Source organism: Dasypus novemcinctus, chromosome 19 (assembly GCF_030445035.2).
Source record: "Dasypus novemcinctus isolate mDasNov1 chromosome 19, mDasNov1.1.hap2, whole genome shotgun sequence".
In the NCBI taxonomy this organism is placed as follows: Eukaryota; Metazoa; Chordata; class Mammalia; order Cingulata; family Dasypodidae; genus Dasypus; species Dasypus novemcinctus.
The window spans coordinates 48,315,730-48,332,149 of NC_080691.1; the positions used below are offsets into that span (position 1 = coordinate 48,315,730).

Here is a 16,420-nt window from a genome sequence, read left to right on the forward strand (position 1 = left end):
GTTACTTGGTTGCTTTTTGTTTTGTTTTGTTTTTATTTCTTTGGTTCTTTTTGTTGTTTACTTTTCTTTTCATTTATATTTTATTTTGTTTTTTAATTTTTATTTATTATTCTAAATCCTACTTAGCCTTCAGAGTTTCACTTTTTCTCTTCTTCTGGGAATCCTTTCATAAACCTAAAAGGTCCCAAGCTATGATCACAATCCATCTAACAGTATTTTACCTTTTCCTTAAAGAGTTTTCAACATGCAGTGAATCTTTCTGTTTGGACCTAACTGGTTCTCCAAAAGGGTGCCATAGACCACTGGGACAAAATGCAAGCAAAGTAAGCAAGAGTTTTCCCTCATTCACATAATGTTGAAGGAGTATGTATAAATTGTACACGATTCTGTACTGTGTGGTTTATGTATTCTCTCACAATAACTCTCTAAAACATGTACAATTATTTTCCCCCATGTTAGAGGTAAGAAAATGAGCTTTAGAAAACTTTCAGTAACAAGCCAAAATCATGCAGATAGCAAGAGCCATAGCCAGGGTTTAAGCACAGATCTGTGACTTTAGAGCCAATCTTGTGTTCTGTAACTCCCGAAGCAGTAAGACACCTTCATGACGAATGGTTGAGATCAGGTCATGAAAATGCACCAGCCCATTTCCAGCAGATTCCTACAGAGCCCTTCGGGATTTCCTTACACTATTATCTTTAAGCAGGACTCCAGTATGTAAAGGGCCTTTATGCTAATTCTCTGCCTCTGATCCTAGGAGAAGGAAGAGGCACTTTTCACCCCTCCCACTCTCCTCTCGCTTCTCTCCCCGGTTCCCGAGTTTTCTGGAACATTCAGCACTAGCCAACCCGCAGGCCTTCAGAGATCATATCAGAGACCCTGTACAGACCACAATATCAGGAACTAAGGAATGACACCCACTGGCATTCCCCGGAGAGGGACAAGGGACGGACTTCCGGCTTCACCGGATGTACACCCGGCCACGGCATGCAACGGCCAGCCGCCATTTTGGACTCCTCCCGCTGAGTTCCCGGAGGGCCCTTCAGCAAACCTGTTCGCAGCCGTAGCTGCAGGTGAATGCCACCACCCGAACGCGTCTCTTCTCGGAAGCTCAGAAAACTTCCTGTGCCAATGTAATATTCTTTGAATTGTCTCGGGGTCTCTTACCCTTCTTTACACCCCTGGGTTTGTTCAAACATAGCACCCCAACAGCGCTTCCTTCCCACATTCCCTTAGAAAATGGCTTCCTTCTTTAATGGCTGTTTATATTCTTAATGATAACCCCACCTTCCTAAACCACCGTTGTGGATAAAAACTCTGAGGTAGGGTTTTACTGAAATGTATACAAATGATTGGGAATCCCAGGCTGAGAGGTTAAGTGACTTGCAGAGTTAGAAAATTAGAAACTCTTATTCGGAGGAGTTAATAATCATAGCCAAGAATTTCTCCCAACAACCCTTTGAGGTAATTTCTAATATCCTCCTTGTGGATGAGGAAACTGAAGGTTTTAAGTGGTAAGTGATAGAGCCAAAATTCCGGCACCAACCTGTGTTTATTCTAAAAGGCTCATCTACTTAGCCACAACTATACTGCAACATACAACATCTGGGCCTGATCGGCTACCCTTAAACGTGGATGTCTCAGTTTTTACATCTTAAGAATATAAAAATAATATGGTTTATATGTTTCCAGTTTAAAATAGGGAATATTAAAATAAAAATAGCACAAGCAAAAAAGCGAAATATAATTAGAATGTGTATTGTGAACAAATAAGAGACGGGAACACAATACTATTGAGATGGGCAAAATACAAGAAAGAATCAGTTAGACAGATAGCACAAAACCCAAATATGATGAGAGGTCCTACAGAAAAATGACGAACAGAAAGAGAGCCAACTATATAAGCAGAGTTTCTAGGTATATATTGAAAAAAGATTTAAAGCAAAAAAAAAAATAAAAGAGAGATGAAATCCGTAATGAAAATCTAAGCTCCCATTAGGTGGAACATGTTTTAATATTTCAAGGTCACAAACTTTGTACCCTCCCCTTTCCAGACTTTTTTTCACACGTCCTTTAAGTCTTAGCTTTTGTACTCTTTCCCTGGGAAAAGTATTCCTGGACATCCGAGTTGACTTAGACTCTCCTGGGCTGCCCTTCCCACCTCATATGAGTTCTAAACTACCCTGTAAATGAAGGCAAATCCTACACCTTACAGGGATTCATATATATATGTATATTTTTAAAAAATTTTTTCAGGTACCCGGCGAGGGACTGACTGGGATCTTTTATGTGGTAAGCCGGTTCTCAACCATTGAGCTACATCAGCTTCTCTTGTAGGGATTCTTTGTTTCTTCCTTTACCTTTCTTTTGACACAGCTGTGCTGTGGAGCCTTTTTCATCAAGGACATTTTCTTTGGGTAAGAAAAACTTAAAATCTCAACTTATTTGTTTTTTACATATTAAGTAATGAGGCAAACAGAACCCTCCTGATGCCATATTTAATAAGATGGCAACACATAATAGCATAATATTTGTTAAAAGAGTAAGGAAACAAATGCATTCCACAGCTTACTCCTCTACCCACCCTCCCCTATTACTCATGCTTGCTTGCTTTTTTTTTTTTTTAAAGGAAATAGCTGGGTTTGAGCTATACCCATTCCTCTTTTATGCTTTCTTTTTAATGAAGATTATGTGGAACCAAAAATTGAGTTACTCTATAGTTTAGCTTAAATCTGAAAAATTGTATTTTAAGAGGCACTTCCTGAAAGCACAAACTGTCTCTTAGAAACAGGCAAAGTCACACATACATATACCAGTTTACAACTGAGGAATATACCTTGCTTGAGTCACCCAGCTAGTAATTGGAGTCAGGAGTTCTTCACACTGTACACTGTTCTCTTCCCATGGAAGGTACTCAACTCAGGTTAGATCTGAGATATAAGCAAGTCAAGTCATATTCATTTCTAAGCCCAGTGCCAGTTATATAATAAATAGTCATTAAATGGTAGCTATTACTTTTTAAACAAATCAATTTTATTGATACATATTAATGAAGCATACAATCCATCCAAAGTATACAATCAGTGGTATTTGGTATAATCACCTAGTTGTGCTTTCATCTCTTCAGTCATTATAGAGCATTTTTATTATTTCTTTTTTTTTTTTTTTTTAAAGATTTATTTATTTATTTCTCTCCCCTCCCCCCGCCACCCTGGTTGTCTGTTCTCTGTGTCTATTTGCTGTGTCTTCTTTGTCCACTTCTGTTGTTGTCAGTGGCACGGGAATCTATGTTTCTTTTTGTTGCATCATCTTGCTGTGTCAGCTCTCCGTGTGTGCAGCACTATTCCTGGGCAGGCTGCGCTTTCTTTCGTGCTGGGCAGCTCTCCTTACGGGGTGCCCTCCTTGTGCGTGGGGCTCCCCTATGCGGGGACACCCGGCGTGGCATGGCACTCCTTGCACGCATCAGCACTGCGTGTGGGCCACCTCCACACGGGGTCAGGGAGGCCCGGGGTTTGAACCGCGTACCTGCCATGTGGTAGACGGACGCCCTAACCACTGGGCCAAGTCCACCGCCTATTATTTTTTTAATAATAAACAAAAAAAAGAGACAAAAAATTCACCATCTCTCAATCTTGCTGTGCTTCTCCTGTTGTACATAGCTGCTATTTCTGGCAAGCCTTGCATATTTATTTATTTCAATGCAGCTTTATTGAGATATATTCACATACCATACAATCTATACAAAGTATAATCAGTGACTTTTAGTGTCATCATAATGTTGTGCATACATCACCACAAAAAATTTTAAAATGATCTCATCCCTCTGAAAAGAGAAATCTATATCCCCTAGCTGTCAATTCTCAAGTCCTTTATCCCTCTCCAGTCCTACAAGAACACTAATTTCATTTTTATAAATTGATTTATATTTAACTTTATTTTGTATATTTAATAATTAAAGACATAATTATAAACTAAAAAGAAAATACAGTTGAATAAAAATGTACATTTCTCAGTTGAATGTACTGGATACCTATACTTTTTTTTAAATCATACAATACGTTGCACGATATATTTGGTTCATAGTAATGCAATTACACAGTATTTTGTGTCTGACTCACTTAGCTCAACATAATGTCCTCAAGATTCATCCATGTTGTCATATGTTTTATGACTTCATTTCTTCTTACAGCTGCATAATATTCCATTGTATGATGAGACCACAGTTTATCCATTCTTCTATTGCTGGATACCTGGTTGTTTGCAATTTTGGGCAATCGTGAATAATGTCATTATGAACATCGGTGTGCAGATGTCTGTCTGTGTCACTGCTCTCCGTTCTTCTGGGTATATACCCAGTAGTGGTATTGCAGGGTCACGTGGGAAGTCTTTAGGAACTGCCAAACAGTCTTCCACAGTAGGTACACTGTTCTGCATTCCCACCAGCAGTGAATAAGTGTTCCTATCTCTCTATATCCTCTCCAACACTTGTAGTTCTCTGTCTTTTTAATAGTGGCCATTCTGATGGGTGTGAAATAATATCTCATTGTAGTTTTGATTTGTATTTCCCTAATCATTAGTGATGTTGAGCATTTTTTCATTTTTTTTTTCCATTTTTTTCCACTTCTTTGAACAAATGTCTATTCAAGTCTTTTGGTCGTTTTTTAATTGGGTCATTTGTCTTTTTATTGTTGAGTTGTAACATCTCTTTGTATATCCTGGATATTAAACCCTTATTGGACATGTGATTTCCAAATATTTTCTCCCATTGAGTCAGTTGCCTTTTCACCCTTTTGACAAATTCCTGTGAGATGCAAAAGTGTTTAATTTTGAGGAGGTCCCATTTATCAATTTTTTCTTTTGTTGGATTTGCTTTGGGTGCAAGGCCCAAGAAACCACCACCTACTACAAGGTCTTGAAGGTGTTTCCCTACATTTGCTTCTAGTAGTTTTATGGTCCTGGCTTTTATATTTAGGTCTTTGATCCATTTTGAGTTGATTCTTGCATAGGGAGTGAGATAGGGGTCCTCTTTTATTCTTTTGGTTATAGATATCCAGTTGTCCCAGCACCATTTATTGAAGAGACTAGTTTGTCCCATTAATGTTAATTTGGTAGGTTTGTCAAAAACCAGTTGACCGTATAGGTGAGGATTTATTTCTGGGTTCTCAATTCTATTCTCCTGATTGATGTGTCTATCTTTATACTATTGCCATGCTGTTTTGGCCATTGTAGCTTTGTAATATGTTTCAAGGTCAGGCAGTGAAATTCTTCCCATGTCACTCTTCTTTTTCAAAATGCTTTTGGCTATTCAGGTGCACTTTCCCTTCCAAATGAATTTGGTAATTGCCTTTTCTAATTCTGTAAAATAAGCTGTTGAGATTTTGGTTAGTATTACATTGAATCTAAAAATCAGTTTGGGTAAGATTGGCATCTTCACAATATTTATTCTTCCTATCCAGAACACAGAATATCTTTCCATTTGTGTAGGTCTTTTAAAATTTCTTTTAGCATTGTTCTATAGTTTTCTGCATTTCCTGTACTTTGGTTAGATTAATTCCCAGGTATTTGAGTCTTTTTGTTGCTATTGAGAATGGAATTTCCCCCCCTGATTTCCTTCTCAGATTGTTCAGTACTAGTGTACAAAAATATTACTGATTTTTGCATGTTGATCTTGTATCCTTCCACTTTGCTGAACTCATTTATTAGCTCAAGTAGCTTTGTCGTGGATACTTCAGGATCATGTCATTTGCAAGCAGTGAGAGTTTTATTTCCGATTTTCCTATTTGGATGCCTTTAATTTTTTTTTTTTTTTTTTGTCTAATTGCCCTAGCTAGAATTTCTGTTACAATATCGAATAACAGTGGTGACAATGGGCATCCTTGTCTAGTTCCCGATCTTAGAGGGAAAGTTTTCAACCTTACCCCAATGAGTATGATGTTGGCTATGGACTTTTCATCTAAGACTTTTATCATGTAGAGGAATTTTCCGTTTACCCCTATCTTTTGAATTGTTTTTTTTTAAGATTTTTTTTTAAAATTTCTCCTCCCCCATTTTCTGCTCTCTGTGTCCATTTGTTGTGTGTTCTTCTGTGTTCTGTGTTCACTTTAGGTGGCTCTGGGAACTGATCCTGGGGCCTTCCTGAGTGGAAGAGAGGCGATTACTCTCTCGCACAACCACATCTCCCTGTTGTGCTACATCTTCTTATTTTCTCTCCTCTGTGTCTTCTTGTTGTGTCATCTTGCTGCACCAGCTCTCCACATCGGCCAGCACTCCTGTGCGGGGCAACTTTCACATGCTGGGCAACATTCCACACAGGGCGGCACTCCTGCACTGGACCGCACTTCTCCATGGGGCCAACCCTCTGCGTGGGCCAGCTTGCCCTCATCAGGAGGCCCTGGGCATCAAACCCTGGACCTCCTATATGGTAGATGGGAGCCCAGCTGGTTGAGCCACATCTGTTTCCCTTTTGAATTGTTTTTATCAAAAAAGGCTGCTGGAGGGAACCGGCTGTGGCTCAATCAGTTGGGCTCCCATCTACCATATGGAAGGCCCTGGGTTTGTGTCCTGGGGCCTCCTTGTGAAGGCAGGTTCACCCACACTCTGCCGAGAGCCACCTGGCCCGTGAGTACCGCAGAACGCTGCCCAGCCCACAGACGCCGCAGAGAGCCAACTCAGCAAGGTGATGCAACAAAAAAAAGGAGACAAGCAAAAACACCGAAGAGCACGCAGCAAATGGACGCAGAGCAGAAAGCAAGCAAGCTGCAAGGGGGAAGGGGCAATGAAATAAATATAGATACAGAAGAACGCACAGTGAATGGACACAGAGAGTAGACTGCACACAAAAAGCCCCAAGGGGGGAGAATTAAAAAAAAAAAAAAGAATGCTGGATTTTTTTTTTGTTTCTGTTGTATTTTTGCATTTTTTTTTTCTTTTTTTATTGTCTTTTTTTTTTTTTTTTAAGACACATGGATCACACAAAACAGGATGCTGGATTTTGTCGAATACCTTTTCTGCGTCTTTTGAGATGATCATTTTTTTTTCCCTTCAGTTTGTTAATGTGGTGTCATACATTGCTTGATTTTCTTATGATGAACCAGCCTTGCATACCAGGAATAAATCCCACTTAGTTGTGATGTATATGTTTCTTGATATGCTGTTGGATTCGATTTGCAATTATTTTGTTGAGAAGTTTTGTATCTATGTTCATTGGAGAGATTGGTCTGTAATTTTCTTTTCTTGTATCTTTTTCTGGCTTTGGTATTAGGGTGATGTTGGCTTCAGAAAGTGTGTTGGGTAATTCACCCACCTCTTCAATTTCTTGGAAGAGTGTAAACAGTATTGGTGTAAATTCTTTTCAAAATACTTGGTAGAATTCACCTGTGAAGCCATCTGGTCCTGGACTTTTCTTTGCTGTGAGATTTTTGATGATGGATTCAATCTCCTTAAATGTGATTGGTTTGTTAAGTTCCTGTATTTCTTGTATCATCAGTGTAGGTTGTGCTTTACTAGGAATTTGTCCATTTCATGTAAGTTGTCTAGTTTGTTGACATACATTTTCTCAAAATACCCTCTTATGACTTTTTATTTCTTTGCGGTCAGTTGAACTTCCCCCTTTCATTTCTGATTTTATTTATTTGCATCTTTTCTCTTTTTTTTCTTTGATAGTCTAGTTAGGGGATTGTCAATTTTATTGATCTTCTCAAAGAACCAGCTTTTGGGTTTGTTGATTTTCTCTGTTTGTTTTTTTTTTGTTCTCAATTTCATTTATTTCTGCTCTCATCTTTATTATTTCTTTTCTTCTGTTTGCTTTGGGATTGGTTTGCTGTTATTTTTCTAGTGTCTCTAGTTCAGTTAAATCTTTGAGTTTTGTTCTTTTTTGACATAGGCACTTAGGGCCATAAATTTGCCCTCAAGACTGCCTTCGCTATATCCCATAAGTTCTTATACATTGTGTTCTTGTTTTCATTTGTCTCTGTTTACTGATTTCACTTGCAATTTCTTCTTTTACCCACTGATTATTTAGAAGGATGCTGTTTAGCCTTCACACATTTGTAAATTTGCCTCTTTCCTGTCTGTTATTGATTTCAGGTTCATTCTATTATGATCTGAGAAGGTGCTTTGTATAATTTAATCCTTTTATATTTATTGAGGCTGCCCTTTGTGCCCTAATATGTGGTCTATCCTGGAGAAAGACCCATGGCCATTTGAGAAGAATGTATAACCCACTGAGTTTGGAATTAGTGGTCTGTATATGTCTGTTAGGTCTAACTTGTTAATCATGTTGTTCAAATTCTCTGTTTCCTTATTGATCTTCTGTCTAGTTATTCTATTTAATGATGTGAGTGGGGTGTTGAAGTCTCCAACGATTATTGTAGAGATGTCTGTTTTTCCCTTCAGTTTTCCCACAGTTTGTCTCATGTATTTTGAGGCACCCTGGTTAGGTGCATAGATATTTATGACGGTTTTATCTTCCTGGTGGATTTTCCCCTTTATTAATATTTAATGGCCTTCTGTATCTCTTATAACTTTTTTGCATTTACAGTCTGTTTGTCTAATAGTAATATAGCTACCCCTGCTCTTTTCTGATTACTATTCATGTGGTTTCCAACCTTTCACTTTCAGCCTGTGTCTATCCCTAATTTAAAGTGAGTTTATTGTGAGCAGCATATGGATGGCTCATGGTTTTTTTAATCCATCTGGCAGCCTGTATCTTTTGATTAGGGCGTTTAATCCATTCACATTCAATAATATTACTGTAAATGCATCATTTACTTCCTCTATTTTATTCTTTGGTTTTCATATGTCGTATCTTATTTTTGTCTGTCTTTTTATGCTTTTGGTTATCCTTTCTGCCATTCTTTCTTTTATACTCTCCTCCAAGCCTGTCTCTACTGTCTTTTTCTTTCAGGTTTTAAGGCTCTTTTTAATATTTCCTGCAAAGGTGGATTCTTTTTTGCAAACTTCCTTAGTTTCTGTTTGTGAATATTTTATACTCACCTTCATATTTTAAGGAAATTTTGCTGGATAAAGAATTCTTGGCTGGCAGTTTTTCTCTTTCAATATCCTAATTGTGTCTTACTGGACATCCCTTGTATTTGATGGTTTGCTTTTCCCTTGCTGCTCAGAGAATTATGTCATTATCTTTGACATTTGACATTCTGAGTAGTATGTGTTTTGGAGTAGGTCTATTCAGATTCATTCTGATTGGGATATGGTGTGTTTCTTGGACACCTAAGTTCATTTCTTTTGTGAGAGTTGGGAAATTTTCAGCTATAATTTCCTCAACTACTCTTTTTGCCACTTTTCCCTTCTCTTCTCCTTTTGGAACTCCAGAATGTTGTTGTTGTGTTTTGCGTTGTCATTGAATTCTGAGCCCCTGCTCAATTTTTTCCATTCTTTTCTCTCTTCAATTTTGGTTTTTCTGTCTTCAGTATCACTTATTCTTTTCTTCTGTCATTTTGAGTCTGCTCTTAAATGCCTCGAATGTTTTTTTTTTTAAGATTTATGTTATTTATTTCTCTCCCCTCCCCCCCACCCCAGTTGTCTATTCTCTGTGTCCATTTGCTGTGTGTGCTTCTTTTTGTCCGCTTCTGTTGTTGTCAGCGGCACGGGAATCTGTGTTTCTTTTTGTTGCGTCATCTTGCTGCGTCAGCTCTCCATGTGTGCAGCGCCATTCTTGGGCAGGCTGCACTTTCTTTCACGCTGGGCGGCTCTCCTCATGGGGTGCACTCCTTACGCGTGGGGCTCCCCTATGTGGGGGACACCCCTGCATGGCACGGCACTCCTTGCACGCATTAGCACTGTGCGTGGGCCAGCTCCACACAGATCAAGGAGGCCCAGGGTTTGAACCGCAGACCTCCCATATGGTAGACAGACGCCCTATCCATTGGGCCAAGTCCACTTCCCTGGAGGCTAGCCTTGTAATCAAACTTTCTCTGTGACAGTTCTGCAGCCTTCTCTGGCAGCCTCTCCCCTTTCCTGGCTAGGAAATATTTCCATTCCACTCTGAGTCCCCAACGATCAGTCCCTGTTAGTAGAGAAGAAGATTGGGAGGGTCATACATCTTTAGCCCCTTGCTGGCTCCCAAGGCAAACAATGGTGTGTCCACACCCGGCCTGGAAGAGTTCCTGAGACACAGAAAACCAAATCTGTGGGTCAGAAGCTGAGTCAGCTTTTGGCTGTGTCCCTCTCTCTCCCCTTTCCTGGGGTGGTAGATCCCTGGAGCGTCCTTTGTCTGTACTTACAGACCCAGAGGCCTGAGAATTCTGAAGTGTCTGTAGTGTGGGGGATGGTGCCAACAGCAGCAGCCTCTGGTTTCAACTCACAGTTCTGTTGTCCATGATTTCCCTTCTTTGTCCCTCTCTCCTCTGGGTGGTATCCAGCATTTGCCTGGTGTCCTAAACCCTAGAAGATCTTTTTCTAGGCTCTTTTAGCCTGTCCTCTAGCTACTTTTCTGGAGAAGAGAGTCCAGTGTCTTTCTAGTCTGCCATCTTCCCAGAACTCTTTTGATTTATATTTACATTTTATATAAGTGGAATCATACAATAGATAGTACTTGGCGCCTGGTTCTTTCACTTAACATAATTGGTTTTTTCCCCTGATATTAACATCTTGTAACATTAGCATACTTTTGTTCAGATTCAAAGAAAAATAGTGTTATATATTCAATATTACCCATATTTATATTTCATGTGTGGTTTTACTATGATACACAGTCCCATGTTACATTTTTTAGCTTTTCTTTTAGTAATTTACATGACCTTAGACTTTCCCTTTCAACTACTCTCATACATATATAGTAGCACTGCTAGTTACAAACATTTTATTGGCCTTTCATCTTTTCTGTTCGTTTCCAAAGATTAATACACAACCTTTTTACCAATTTTGCACTACTTAACTCTCAGCTTTCTATTCTCTAGCCTCATTCTATTTTCTGGTGACCCATATTCAAGTTATTAGCTTCATAAATTACATAATATATTTAGTTCACAATAGCACAATCATACTGTATTTGTCCTTTTGTATCTGGCTTGCTTCGCTCAACATTAATGTCCTCTATGTTCATCCATGTTTATAATTATTAAAGTATTAGTATTAGAATTTATTTGTGCTTAGCCTGGGATCACATTTAGAGGTTTCCATCCATTTTTGTTCAATTTCTGTATTCCAGGACCAGAAGGTGAGCTGAGTGAGTGTGGGAATATCTCCAACTCTCTAATTCCAAAAATCAGTAAAGGGTTAAGGCAAGGAAGACAGAAACACGTTAGGCTGAAATTTCATAACTCCCCAGTCAGTGAAACTGTGGGTCATGATGAAGTGGTAAGAGGGTAATGAGGTAATGGGGCCATCTTAGTTGCTGGGCAATGGCCTAGTCGGGGAGTCCATAAGTGGCAATACTTGGGAGTGGATGCCATATTCTAGACTCTGGACCTCAGCATTAGCAGTCCATAGATTTAGCCATTATTCACAGAATTATTTGTTCTTTGGGAAATAAATAAATCATATTGTCATTTTTTTTTTGGTTTATTTGTTTATGTATAGTGTCAATTTTGTATTAAGCTATAAATAACCCTACTGTGAATTAAAACACCTTTATCCAAATTTCATATTATTAAAGATAGGATTCCTTTCTATTTTTTCCTCCTTGATGAAGATGCTTATATGCTTTTCTTCCCTCTTTTGCCTTATTAATATGGTGAATTTTAATTCACTCATATTGGTGCATCCTTGCTTTTCTAGTATTTCTTACATAGTCATAGTCTGTTTTCATATGCCTTTGTCCACCATTGTATTTTATGCTGTTGCATCAATATTTGTAAGTGAGCCTGGCCTGTAGTTTTCTTTTTAAGACCATTTTGTCAATTTTTGCTTTGGGATTTTTTAAAGAAACAATTCTGTTTTATAGAATCAAACCTGCAGCTAGTATAACTTGTGATAAATGAGCTGGCTGAAGGGCAGACTCTACCCTGTTATGGAGGGGGGGATGTGCTCCAATTGGGAAACTATGCATTTTATCTGATCCTAGTTGTTTGTTGTTTTTGAGCTCTTTTAGAACTCTGTGTACAGTAGATAAACTGAGACCTGTTAATTCTGTCCAGATCAATTGATTTTCTTACCTTATCCCCACCCCCACTGGAGGCCATTTATTTGCACATTCATTTTAATATCCCTGATCTTATTTTGAATTTTCCTTGTAGAATCACCCCAGAGCAGATGGTATTCAGAGTGGGAGTGACGCTCCTGGAGAGTTTTAAGCAGAGGAGTGACAAGATCTGGCTTAGATCCTAAGAGGTCCAAGGGTAGGAGCAAGGAGACAAGTTAAAAGGCCATTTGCAATGTTTGGGAGGTAGGATGCTGGTGGCTTGGTAACAGTGGAAGTGAGAAGTAGTCAGAACCTAGGTATATTTTGGAGGTGGAGTCAACACAATTGACATGGGGTTTGGGGACAGTGTCCATGGGGTGTTCATGGTGATCTTGATGATAAAGGCAAAAGTGGAATATTTGCTGTGAGTCCCCTCCTTCGTGCCATGGAAAGCCTTCACATTGCACCTTCTCCACCTTCCATCATGGTTCCCTTTCTGGAAACGAAATGCACAACAGAACATTTGGAAATCAAAAATCATTATCTGCCCCTTGTCAAAAAGAAAAACAGAAACAAAAAAAAAATTAAATAAAAACTTGAAAAAAAAAAGTTTGAAAAAAAAATTAAAAAATGAAGTTTGAAAAAAAAGTAACAAAAAAATGAAAGTTTGATTTTTTTTTTTTTTAAGTGGGATATTTGGGCCAATTCAAAGGCTCCTAAGCCTAGCAAGGAATAGATCTGAAACCATGAGGTCCTGCACCCCACATCCCTTCAGTAGTGTCTGAGGGGGCCACTGAGTCTCAGACTTACAAGACCCAATTGCAGATTTTAGATCATGAGTGGAGCCGGTTTCTTGGTCCCCTTGCCAGAGCTTTGTCCTGTGAGGGATGTGAGGGATGCTGAGTAAGGGGAGGTCTAACAATTTCTACCTTTTTCTGCAGCAGGTTCATGGAGATGAGCACTCCAGCCCTACCAAAGCTCTTGGAACTTGCAGCCTCTAGCCTGCTGAGCAACGAGGCTTCCTCTCTACCTGCTTTGGAAGAGTTCACAGTCGACCTCTTCCCGCCCTTGCTCACTGCCGCGTTTGCCAAGGGTCACAAGAAGGCCCTGAAGGCCCTGGTGCAGGCCTGGCCTTTCCCCTTTCTCCGCCTGGGCTCTTTAATAGTGCGGTGGCCCAACCAAGACAGCTTGCAGGCTGTGCTGGATGGGCTGGAGGGCTTCTCTGCCCACGGAACTTGTCCCAGGTAAAGGGGATCCTGGGAGCAAGGCAGGGGTACTGTGAGGCAAAGGGAGCATGAGCTGGGATCCTGGAAAGTGGGGTCTTTAAATCAGCTAGGCATACAGATGGGGAAGCTCTGGACTTCCAGATTAAATGATGGTTGATGAAGCTGATGTGTGTGTGTGGGGGGCTAATCTTCTAGGAATTAGCAGAACAGGTGGTATGAAGAATGGAAACTGGAAGGATGCCAGGTGTAGAAGGGAAAGCCCAATAGAGAAGGGAGGGTGAGCGGGCTGATGTTGGCATGGGGAACCAAGGAGAGGCTTGCGCACTGGTCCAGGACCACTGCCTTCTCACCTCATCCTGGGTCCTGCTGGGCTCCCCTGAAATGTCAGCATCTTATCACAAGCCTTTCTCTCTCTCTCTCTCTCTCTCTTTTTTTTTTTTTTTTTTTTTTTTTGTGGTACTGGGGGCCAGGGATTGAACCTGGGACCTCATGTGTGGGAAGCCGGTGCTTTACCACTCAAACATATCGGCTTCCCTGAATTGATTCTTTTGCTTGTTTTGCTTGGTGTTTGTTCTTGTTTTATTTAGGAGGCACTGGGAACTGAACCCAGGACCGCCCATGTGGGAGTGGGAGTTCAACCGCTTGAGCCACATCCACTCCCACAAACCTCTCTTGCCCACAGGAGGTCAGAACTGAGGGTCCTGGATTTGACACTGGACTTTGAGCAGGTCCAAGGTAAAGGGGCCTCTGAGGCCTTGGCCAAGTTCCCTTTCTGGTTACCATCGACGGTGAAGATGGAGAAGTTCCAAGACATGGCCATGCCTGAGTCAGTAGAAGACACTAGAAAAGGACCTCAGCAGGCCTGGGAACCAGTGGAATTACACATCGATCTTTTCCTGCGAGGTCCCTTCAAGTTAGATACGTTCCTTTCTGGCCTCCTGACAAAAGTGGAACAGAGCAGTGGGTCCCTGCGACTCTGCTGTAGGAAATTGCATATTGAGGAGATGCCATTCAACAGCCTCAGAGGGATCCTGAAGACGCTGGATCTGGCTTTCATCCAGGAGCTGGAGGTGTTTGACTGGTTCCGGGCACTGTCAGAGCAGAGCCTGTTTGCCACCCAGCTGGGAAAGATCCACAACCTGCGCAGCCTCAAGCTGTCCTACTACCACTGGGCCTTCTCCACCGAGGGTGAGCCGTCCTCCAGCTACTTCCTCTCCCAGCTTGGCCGGCTGGTCCACCTCCGGAAGCTCCACCTGTCCTACTCCTATCTCTCAGGCAACCTGCATCAAGTGCTCAGGTGAACGGGTGGGCTGCGTCCCCGAGAACCCCGGGCATGCCCCTAAGTCAGATCAGGTCAGGCACACAAGCAGGAAGTGGTGCCCATTCTCCACCCACTCATGGAATCATAGCCACAAGCTAGGAGCAGAGGGCCCAGAGGCCAGTGATAGCTGGGACCTGCTTTGGAAAACACAGCTTTGTTAGAGGAAGACATTGCAGGCATGCATTTTTTTACTCAGCCCAACTTTGGGACAATGCTAAGTGCCCTGGAGAAGAAATTAAAACCAGGCCAGGCCCTCCCTCCTGGAGTACCCACTGCCTTGGAGAGACAGGTACAGGCCCAGCAAGATGAATTGGGGCGGGGGGGAGGTGTATCCCTCTGGACATGCCACTTAGAAATTCCCAGGGTCGCAGCAGTCCATGGGTTAAATAGAAACTAGAGTGGTGCCTTCTCCAAACCCCAACCTAAGTGAGAATGGGCACATCTGTGTAGTCTTTTTTTTTTTCTTTTTTAAGGAGGTACTGGGAGCCAAACCCAGGACCTCCTACATGGAAGGGAGGCACTTAATGGCTTGAGCCATCTCCGCTCCCAACAGGCTCTTTGTCATCAAATAAGTTCTTTGCAGGCATCTCCTCTCAGCAGTCATATAGGGTCATTAGAGTGTGGGTCTCCATTTCACCCAAGAGAAACTTTGAGTTGGGGGGGTCCAGTGGAGGACCTGGTAGGTGCATCTGTTGAAACAGAGCAGACCTGTTGAAACAGAGCAGACCTGGTGATACCAGAGGCCATGCTCCTAACCCAGTGGTAAATGATGCCCTCCCCAGGAGGAGCAGGCCTTAGCACTAGCCTCATGGCTGGGCAGGCAGTTGTTGCCAGCGAAGGGCCTGGACCATCCCCTGAAATCACTGCCCCTCTCTCCACAGCTGCCTGCAGAACCCCCTGCACACCCTGGAGATCCGCTCCTGTACCCTCCTGGACACTGACATCGCTTACTTGTCCAGGAGCCTCCATGCCCCACACCTGAAGAAGCTGGACCTGAGTGGCAACAACCTGGCGTGCGTGGTACCTGGGCCCTTGGAGAGCCTGCTGAGGGAGGCCTCAGGGACCCTGCAGTACCTGGACCTGAACCACTGCCGGCTGAAAGACGCCCACCTCAACACCCTCCTGCCTGCCCTGAGCCGTTGCTCCCACCTCCGCTCCCTGGGCCTCTCGGACAACCCTGTGTCCAGGGCGGGCCTCCTGAGCCTGCTGGAGCACACGGCAGCATTGCTGGAGCTGAAGCGGGTGCTGTACCCCATCCCTGTGGAATGCTGCATGTACCTGCATGGCCTCTCCTGGGGGCCAATCCACAAAGGGAAGCTGGGCCAGGTGCAGGCCGAGATGCAGAGGTTGCTGCAGGCTGTACAGCGGACCGACATGCAGTGGAGCCCTCCCCTGCCCTCATCCCTGCCTATGAGGCTAGTGCAGCCCGAGTAAGGAAGCTGTGGTGGGAGGGAGAGGCTGGGAGCAGAGAGGCCGGCAGCTGGGGCCACAGGCTTCCCATCGGGTGTGTGTGGTTTCACCTGAACTCTAGCATAAAGGAAACATCCTGGGAACTGTCTAGTGCCTTTTTCTTCCCCATCCCTTCCCTCCCTCGGGCCAAAGTCCCCATTCTGTTCCAGTGCTCATTCTTTGCACATACATGCCACTGTGAGTTGCAGGGAACAAAGAAACACCAGAGGCCCAGCCCTTGTCAGGGGGCCTTCCCTATGGGCCACTCCATCTTCTAGCCACTCATTCTCTTTCTCATTCTTGTCTTTTGTTTCTGGGCAGAATGAAATTGGGTCTTAGCTGGGT

The 16,420-nt window shown here is 42.3% G+C and overlaps 1 protein-coding gene across 4 annotated transcripts; it reads left to right on the forward strand.

Moving 5' to 3' along the window:
* Nucleotides 1–989: 989 nt before the first annotated feature.
* Nucleotides 990–16,179, forward strand: LOC101428796 (melanoma antigen preferentially expressed in tumors-like). 4 transcript variants are annotated; one of them, XM_058281747.2, is made up of 5 exons: nt 1,053–1,133; nt 2,257–2,292; nt 13,021–13,323; nt 13,988–14,602; nt 15,508–16,179. In XM_058281747.2, the coding sequence occupies exons 2-5, from the start codon at nt 2,288–2,290 to the stop codon at nt 16,058–16,060; spliced, it is 1,476 nt and encodes a 491-aa protein (XP_058137730.1). In that variant the 5' UTR covers nt 1,053–1,133; nt 2,257–2,287; the 3' UTR covers nt 16,061–16,179. The 4 variants fall into 4 exon arrangements, with proteins under 4 accessions (XP_058137728.1, XP_058137729.1, XP_058137731.1 ...); XM_058281745.1 differs by lacking the exon at nt 2,257–2,292 and having other exon boundaries at nt 990–1,133; XM_058281746.1 differs by lacking the exon at nt 2,257–2,292 and having other exon boundaries at nt 990–1,133; nt 13,024–13,323.
* The last annotated feature ends 241 nt before the right edge of the window (nt 16,180–16,420 follow it).